The sequence below is a fragment of the Anarhichas minor genome, unplaced genomic scaffold (assembly GCF_050575085.1).
Source record: "Anarhichas minor isolate MPS153535 unplaced genomic scaffold, ASM5057508v1 ptg000024l, whole genome shotgun sequence".
NCBI classification, from domain to species: domain Eukaryota; kingdom Metazoa; phylum Chordata; class Actinopteri; order Perciformes; family Anarhichadidae; genus Anarhichas; species Anarhichas minor.
Genome location: NW_027466470.1, coordinates 9,477,151 through 9,486,021, shown reverse-complemented (window position 1 = coordinate 9,486,021; position 8,871 = coordinate 9,477,151). Strand labels below are relative to the sequence as shown.

Genomic DNA, 8,871 nt, shown 5'->3' with positions numbered 1-8,871 from the left:
CTTGAATTCATCGGGCTCACAAACAACTCAGTACAACAAACTTTATTTGCACACTTGGCTGTGTACATGTATAAAATACATCTAGACACACCAATGTTTCCATCCCTCATTCACAAGGACGGTAAAAGAAAAACATCACGATGCATCACTTCACGAGCAGCAAAACAAACAGGAAAAAACACAAATGGTGTAGATATAACTAAATTAGTATACATAGGCAGGTTTGAAAGAATTATTTTAAAGATTGTCAATATTAGAAATGAGAAGTAAAGAGCCCATGTTGTAGTGCATGGGAAATATTGTCAGATAATTAACATTCTGCCGAGGATCTTTGGAAGCACATGACTGTAGGTGTTGGACTATTGATCTGGTCTAACATGGAGTACGTTATCATGGCTGTTGGGTGAAAACTCTACTGGATAAAGTGAATTACAAAGTTTTGACTCTGAGGTGTTTGAAACTCAAAACCAAAATGACTCGTATCACAGTTGTCTAGTGACATACAAGGCAATTTACTTAAACTTGGCATTTTCCAGATGTGAAGTTTTCATCCAACAGCAGTGTATGAAAATGAGTTACTGATGTTAACTTGGCTAGCTTGAGTTGGTTATATCCTCTACAGGCAGTAAGTACAGTACATGGCATTTAATAACAGTAGAGTACAGATATACATGTTGTAAAACAAAGACAGGAAAACGAGTAGTCGTGTTGGAAAAAAAAAAAGAATATATAAGACAGAAAGAAATTCTCAAGCACCGATTTTAATGGTCGACTTGGTTTGGTTCTGGAGTGTACCGGGGCGCTCTGAAGCTCAGGTAGAGGAAGTGTAGCCCTTACAGCCCGATGCCCGTCTCCTCACAGCTCGTCTCCGGTGTGACCCTGCTTATAGGAGTCGCCCGTCAGCTTCTCCTGCGCCTCCTTCATGCAGGACACGACTGAGCAGGGAACACACGCCATGATGGTCAACGGCATTTTGGGAGAGCCAGCAGCGACATCACGCTGTAACAGAATCTTTTTCCACAGTAAAATAATAATGTGGATTCTTACCTTGGTCTGCGTTGCTGTAGAAGTACTTGTAGTTGGGATTCCCATTTTTGTTGGTGATTTCAGGATGGACTTCACCGCTGGGATCTGTGAGGAGTCAAATAAAGAGGTTCGCTCGGTTCATATTAATGTTAAAATCTAAACAATAAGGATTTTATGAATTGATCTGAATTATTTGCTCAATAAAATGTCAGAAAAATGCTCCAACAACTCCCAAAAGCCCAGTTTTATGTTTTCATATCGCTTGTTTTGTCCAACTAACAGCTATAAAGGGTAGTTAAGTAAAGCTCATTAATTTAGTATTATAGAAGACTAATATATACATATAATGCAAATATTAGCATGAGAATCTGGAACCAGCACTTTGTTTGTTGTTAGAGACTCATTTTCTGGAAATAACTGATTAATCAACATGTCATTTCAGCTTTAAATATTAATATACATTATATTAATCAACATTGTGGCATAACATTCCTATGATTTGTCCTTTTAATCTTTACATACGGTTTAATGTTGTATTTAACACCACATACAGGTGATATTTTTAACAACTTAATTTTTCTTTTGCAACATTTCATGCTACCGAAACTTAAACCCAGCCTACTGAAACTTCATCGGGCGCCGTGTGTTATTGAGGAAGATAAACCGAGTCTCTCTCCAAAGGAATCCCACAAACTGTTTACACTTTGTGACTCAACCCCTCCGTACCAAGGAAAAGAATCCGAGGAATGTATCCACCATCGGGGCTGAAGGAATCATCCTTTGGCTCCTCCTCATCCTGTTCAAACAAGGAGTTAGTGATCATTTACAAGACTGCAAACAAACCGCAACCACCTCATGATAATATATATATACACACACACACACACACGTTAATATCATTAAAACAGACGTTAATTAAACCCTGGATAGTTGAGGTGAACTGGGTAAGGCCACTCGACCTGTCCTTACCTCGAGGTTGATCATAACAAAGTTGTGTGCGAGTTCAGAGATTTCCTTCGACTCAGCGAATTTGGGCTTCAGTGCTGATGTAAAACAAAAAAAACAATTAATAGACATCTTGTATTGCGATTAAATCCAAAACCAGCTTTAATAATAGCTTCCCGTTTGAAGGCTTCCTAATGTTTATCTGTACGATATGGTTGGTTTTCTGTCTAAAGTCTCACTTTTAAAAGTCAACTTAATATGAACCTTCAATATCCTTTTTTTTCCCCCCGTAGCATGTTGTACTGTTTTATCGTCAAGGTTACTCAACAAAAATCATAAATTATGCCTTTTAAATACAAGACTGAACCAAATTTATGCAAAAACTGCATTCTCTTCTATCCCAGTTATTAAGTTGGATATATAATATAATATAATATAATATATCTTGGTCACAGTCCAGATAGCCCCTTGACCATGATCACTGGAGGAAAAGGCACAGGTGTAAATAATAAAATTAACGATGCCTTACTGGGACACTAGAATAGAGCAGAGACATCATTAGTGTTATTAGTTGCACCTGTGCTTTTCCTGCTAGAACGAGTTAAAATGCCTGCTGTGAAAAATGACTCTGGTCGTTATAGTCTATTGATTGAAGGCGTTACTCAGTGTACAAGTGGAAATTACTGCTCCAAGGAAACCACATGTTCCACAAGTCACTTTTATATTTAGGTCACAACAAAACAAAGTTAGACCAATATAGCTCTTTCAGACAGGGAATATGTAACATTTCCTGCTACATTTACTTGTATCAAGTAATGGCCTTTTGTCACTTAGACATAGGTGTCCTGCATGTATATATTAATCAGACATTGACAGGACAGTTCTTCGCCTGAGGCTTTTATAGTGAAAGAACGTTTCTTTTTTTTAACCTTTGCAGGCTCCACACCAGGTCTTGTGGATGATGAGCATGATCGGCAGCCCGCTGTCGATGCAAACACATGAAGACATTTATTAAAACCGAACACCGGGACAATGAAAACTAGTGGAAGCTTGTGACTGTAGTAAAAAACAAATATACACGCCTCTTTACATAAAACATTGAGTAAAAAGGGATTTATGTTTTAGGCCTCTGGGCCAATGGCTGAGCAGGGTTTCAGGAAGTGTTTGTAATATTTCAGCTCTCAGTGTGAACTCACCTGGCGTCGGCTTCTTTCTTGCCATCATCCAGCGTCCTCCAGTGAATGTTATCTCCAAACCCTGCAGGGGGGGGGGGAAGTGAACTAATGAGCACACCGGCGTTGTGTAACTGGTATTATATTTCTACAACAGGGCGGGTCCGCCCTAAATCCAGTATTGACACAAGGAAGCGAGAGGAAACAAATGAATGCTGGTAATTTAATATCAACCAGCAGGGAAATATAGAGTCTGCTCTCTCACATATAACTACTCACAGTGACTAGCTCGTAGGTCTATATGGTAGCAATGGGACAATAAATCAATATAGCAGTAGATTATATAGTCTCCTCGTACCAGGTTTATCCACATGCAGCTGCACAACATGTGGCTTTTGTCTCAGGTAAACTTTCTTGGTGGGCTGCTTAACATTATTTCAGTTTAACATTACAGAAATTCGTGAGAAGCATATATGGGGCTTGTTTCAAAAAGTAAAGGCAAATTCAATGTGATTTGGACATTGACAATATGCAGATATTTATTTCATTATGAATATCAATTATTTTTGGCATAAAAATGTCCTTTTGGAAAAATTAAGTTTAGTCTCATTCTCAATTAAATAAACAAGTTAATTGAAAGTATATGTCTGTAGAGTGGTGTCATTGGGCAGTTAAACCAGTCTGTTCACCTGAAAAACTGGAAATAAAGAGTTCATGTGTGGCCGATGATAAGCACACTCTCATTAAACTAACGTGTCCTGTCCCGGACACAGACGTTATGATCCAGGATACTCATACAAAGGCAGCCAGCTCTCCTCTGGCTGTGGTCACTATCATTGACCAGATATCTATATATATAAAATATAAACTCACCTTTCCCGCTAGCTGCTTCGACGACATCTTGAAAACACGACAAAGACAACAAAACCTGCAGAGAAGAAAATAAAACGATGTGCACGAGAGACGTTTGCATCTTGACTGGCCTTATTTCCCTCACAGCCACGGCTAGAAGCTAACAGCAGATCCTGTTCTTGAACCAGAGACCCGGAAGTTCAACCGTTACATTTCACAGTAAAAGTCTGCCCATTAAAGTTGTGAGTGTGGGGGGCGTGTGTGCGCGTGTGTGTGTGAATGGCCTTCTCCTCCGCCTCCTATTGGTCAAGCAGTGATTTATTTTACATGTTCACATGACGTCACATCCACACAACCGCGTGCTCCTGCCTGCGGCTTCAAACTGGTCAAGTTAGACAACGAAATATCAGAAAAGACCGGAAATCAGTGTGAAAACAAAAGTTTAATAGTCGTGACACATATAAAAAACTACATATATTTAGTGATATAACGTATCAGATCTCACCCAAATACATTATAACTTATATTTCTAACATTTTCTATCAATATGTTCAATACATAAAACAAATAACTACTGGTATGATTCATGATTATTTTATTGTGAAAATATTGATAGAAAGTAGTTTACATTGCTGCTAACTTAATGCGAGATTCAGCCGCAACCGCTTCATAGCTAGTACCGTGCAGTTCAACGGGCTGTCCTTTTAAAAGGTAAAAAACATATAATTTAGTTTTGTGGTTAACGTCTGAACCAGTTTGATTTATCTCTTAATTTAAGTTGACGTTATCGTTCTGCTTTGACAGGAACAAACGGCTAGCGTTAGTCAGTTGGTTTATCTTGTTCAGCCACCATGCTAACATTAGCTAAAATAGCAGTCTTGCTAACGCAGGTTAGCAAACCAACTAGCAACAGCTACATTAGACTTAAATGTCATTTTAAAATTTAGCTCCAGATACTTTTCTTTTTTCCATTGAATCCATGTCAGTTAATTCTGATCATCAAGTCTTCAATATAACTTTCAGCTGATCGGTAGCAGTCTGCTAGCTCAATGCTACAATGATTATTGTAACGTTAGCTCTGGTTGCCTCACTCATGCTGTGCCCAGTAGACTTCAACAAGTACCGTCGATCACATGTGCTCCCTTTCTGTAGAGCTGTGCATCCTTTCATGTATACTGTATAGATAACGCATTCATTCCACATTATTTGTAGATTGGATTTATGTAAAAAGGAATGGGAATATCATAATAATTAAGCTGTTTTTTCATTCACAAACAGAACAATATGAATCAAGAAAAACTTGCCAAACTTCAGGCACAAGTGCGGATAGGTGGAAAGGTACAGTATATTATATATATATATATATATATATATATCTTTTTTTGGACTTGCAGTACTTTTAAATAATCTTGTCCTCTGTTGACAAATGCCCAGTATTTAAACCTGAATCTGGGCTTTCAGATTTGTACTTTTGTCGACCCAGTTGTTCATTTTAAGGAGTGTGATGGCATTCAGCACCTGCCAGGGTTTTCCTCCTGACCTCAGCATTCCCTTTATCGGGCAGAGAATCACTCCCCCCCCTGGGCTCTGTACGAATGCATTGTGAGGTCTCAAGCCAACCACCAGGTGGCGCTATTTGTTATTTTTGCTGTGACACAGGCCTTGTGACCTTTTCCAGATCACAATACATTGACGTTCTCAAATACAAAGTACATTTACTTTGTTTTTTTTAAAGTTTAAGTAACAAGAAGATCTCATACACGTTTGTTCCCTTTTACTCACAAATAGTTTATTTTAGATCCTGGTTCACAACGTTACTTGAGTAGTAAAATCTCATGTGTTAACCATGTGTTCAGTAAAAGTTCAATTGAAAATATTAATAATTAAGTGTCTAAACAAACTTAAGACGCCCTTTCCTTCTGCTGAAAATGACCTTACAGTTCCCAAGTCCCATTAACTTTTAGAGTCTTATTTCTAATCATGTAGCGGTGATAATTAAGACTTTTTGTACTTTAACAAGGAGGTGTTGTTGAGACTTTTTGGGGAATCGGTTCTCTTTTTTTGTGGACCGTATTTAGCTTACTAGTGCATAAGAGCACCAATGTCAGATCCAAGTAGTGCTTCCTTCAAGTCCTTTCAATGTATCGACATTATTCGTAAGAAGACAACTGTGTGACATTTGTACACATTTCATAAAAACACTGTTTTGGTAAAAAATACACCGCTTCAGTAAAAGCTTGTTCCCGGCTTTACAAACTAGTGATTCAGGTCTTGTGTTTAAAACATCATCGCTGTTATCTAGAAATGAGTAAATAATGTGTCAACGATGGAATGGAAAAGTGTTCCAAACATACATTTGAGAAAGTATGAGGTGACCCAGTGGTGTTGAACTGTATTTGACTTTTCAGTTAGCTATCTAATCCCACCTGTTCTTTCCTCAGGGAACGGCCCGCAGGAAGAAAAAGGTTGTTCACAAAACGGCAACAGCTGACGACAAAAAACTCCAGGGCTCGCTGAAGAAACTGGCAGTGAACAACATTGCAGGGATAGAAGAGGTGAGCTATCAAAGGAAAAGCAATGTCAGCGTTTTATAGCTGCAGTGTTTTGACTTTTTTTTTTGTTGTCTGATATGGAAAGATAAAAGACGAGGAGAGCCTTACCGTCATGTCGTCCTGTTTATTTTTAGAGTGCTTTTATCCAACTCGCTCCCACAAAGTGATTCAGATAAATCAAAACAGATGCAACTCAAGGATAAGACGCTAACCTGATGCTCATATTCATTCAGTCATGCTGCAGCTCAATGTACCGTTTGGATTTTACAGTAAATTATTAAAAAGATAACTCATTTAAGACACTTTGTACCTTTTTGATTCTTCTGGGTTTATTTCAGGGTGTAAGGATAGAGTAGATGGTTATTTGGGGATGATGTCAGGTTTTATTGGCTCCGAGTCCTGACTGCGTGGTTTCTGCTTCCTCAGGTGAATATGATTAAGGACGACGGGACGGTGATCCACTTCAACAACCCCAAAGTGCAGGCGTCTCTGTCCGCCAACACCTTCGCCATCACGGGCCACGCCGAGACCAAGCAGCTGACGGAGATGCTGCCGGGCATCCTGAGCCAGCTGGGAGCCGACAGCCTCAGCAGCCTGCGCAAGCTGGCCGAGCAGTTCCCCCGGCAATGTGAGCAACACGTTTAAACACTCGGTCACAATGTCGGGGTCATCATGATGACTTTATGACTTTAGTTTACTGAAGCGGAGTTCTGTGACGGCCATGTTTATCTAGAATCATTGGAGACCGAGCAGAGCGTAGATCTGTAAATGTGATCTAGAGAAACCAGTAAGAGCAGCGATGAACGCTGAAGAGAACAAAGACTGTGAGGAGAAGGCAAAGAGTGCAAGAAGAAGAAGGGTTTTTGGGCCGTGATTATTAATTAAAGTGCAGATATCAGCACACGGTTTGAGCATCTAGATGATTCAGTTTAAAGCAGCTTACCTTCCTGTTTGCGTGTGAATTTAAACCATTACAGTGGCCGGGTTTCCTCAGAGAATTTTAGCAGAACATTTTATAATAATAATTTAGCGCTAACACTCGTACATGCACGCTTGTTACATAAATCTGTAGTAATTATAACAGCAGATACTTTTTTGCCAATAATCACTTGTTTTTTGTCTTTTTATATCTTTTGCAGCAATGGACATGAAAGCAGTCAAGGAGGAAATTGCAGAAGAAGAGGACGACGACGTACCAGGTATAGATGCTTATTGTTTTCATTAACTGAGGGATGTTAAAGTCAAAATGACACACTACATCTGTTTTGGGTCGTGTCACCATTTTTTGTCATCCAAGACAATATGGACATAAACTTAGTTTGTGTCCTTGTGTTCATATGGTTTGTATCACCGCTGCAGAATGTTAACAATGAAGGATTAAATCTCTCACTCCCCCTTTAGTTAAATAATCCTGATGCACTTGTTCTTTTCTGTCTTCCAGATCTTGTGGAGAACTTCGATGAAGCCTCAAAGGATGAAGCGAACTGATGAAAGCTTTTTCTCCTCCATCAACCGTTTTATTTTTTACCTCATGGACTCACAGAGGGCATTTCCTCTTGTGGAGAAACGGTTGTTGAAGGTGCGATGCATCATCTCTGGAGACGTGAACCACTGCGGTTTAGCCTGCCACAACAACAACAACAACAACATGCAGATACAGTAGGTTTTGATTTCAGTAGGCTGTGATATTGTGGACGCGCTGAGAAACGAGGATCCGCACGACTCTCGGCGCCCGAATGACTCCAACTACTTTAGAAATAGGATTTCCACACGATCTAACGTGGCTAGTATTTAAGAGATTGTTTATTAAATTACAGTTAAAGTGATTCACTTTACATTATAGCGGTGATTTATGAATTTAATAAAAGTTTTTTTGGGCTATTGATGCATCTCGTTATTACTTGACTTCTGAGATTGGTGTTGGCCGGGCTGGTCGGCTTAATGCCAGATGACAGGGCAACGAGACAAGTCAGCAGTTTTACAGTATTGCATCACCCGACATGTCTGCTTTGATGAGCATATATATATATATATATATATATATACTTAGCTATATAGATAGCTTGGCCTATAAAAAGACCTCTCTCTTCTTTTTACACTTCCTTGAATCAATAGCTGTTGCGTAACACAATATTATGGGTTGTAAATAAAAAGATTGCAAAACTACACTTTTATCAAAACTAGTTCAATTTTGTATCGGTTTGATACATTTGCTCAATGGTCGTGTTGCTACAACTAACAAGGAGAATCCTCAATCAACAGTGGTAGAAGTATTCAGTTAAGGTAGAACAATATACTTTAAAAGTACAGTATTTTCGGCAGAA

The 8,871-nt window shown here is 39.0% G+C and overlaps 2 protein-coding genes across 2 annotated transcripts; one reads left to right on the top strand and one right to left on the bottom strand.

Annotated features, from left to right (window-relative positions):
• Positions 1 to 27: 27 nt before the first annotated feature.
• Positions 28 to 4,167, bottom strand: txndc12 (thioredoxin domain containing 12 (endoplasmic reticulum)). Its single transcript, XM_076097793.1, has 7 exons — positions 4,017 to 4,167; positions 3,168 to 3,228; positions 2,901 to 2,953; positions 1,996 to 2,069; positions 1,753 to 1,822; positions 1,048 to 1,131; positions 28 to 935 (listed from the first exon to the last, which is right to left on the bottom strand). The coding sequence occupies exons 1-7, from the start codon at positions 4,114 to 4,116 to the stop codon at positions 856 to 858; spliced, it is 522 nt and encodes a 173-aa protein (XP_075953908.1). The 5' UTR covers positions 4,117 to 4,167; the 3' UTR covers positions 28 to 855.
• A 462-nt stretch (positions 4,168 to 4,629) lies between these two features.
• Positions 4,630 to 8,432, top strand: LOC142956640 (transcription factor BTF3 homolog 4-like). The gene is made up of 6 exons (XM_076098307.1): positions 4,630 to 4,706; positions 5,274 to 5,333; positions 6,437 to 6,550; positions 6,974 to 7,175; positions 7,687 to 7,746; positions 7,989 to 8,432. Exons 2-6 carry the CDS (start codon positions 5,280 to 5,282, stop codon positions 8,033 to 8,035), a joined length of 477 nt encoding a protein of 158 aa, XP_075954422.1. The 5' UTR covers positions 4,630 to 4,706; positions 5,274 to 5,279; the 3' UTR covers positions 8,036 to 8,432.
• The last annotated feature ends 439 nt before the right edge of the window (positions 8,433 to 8,871 follow it).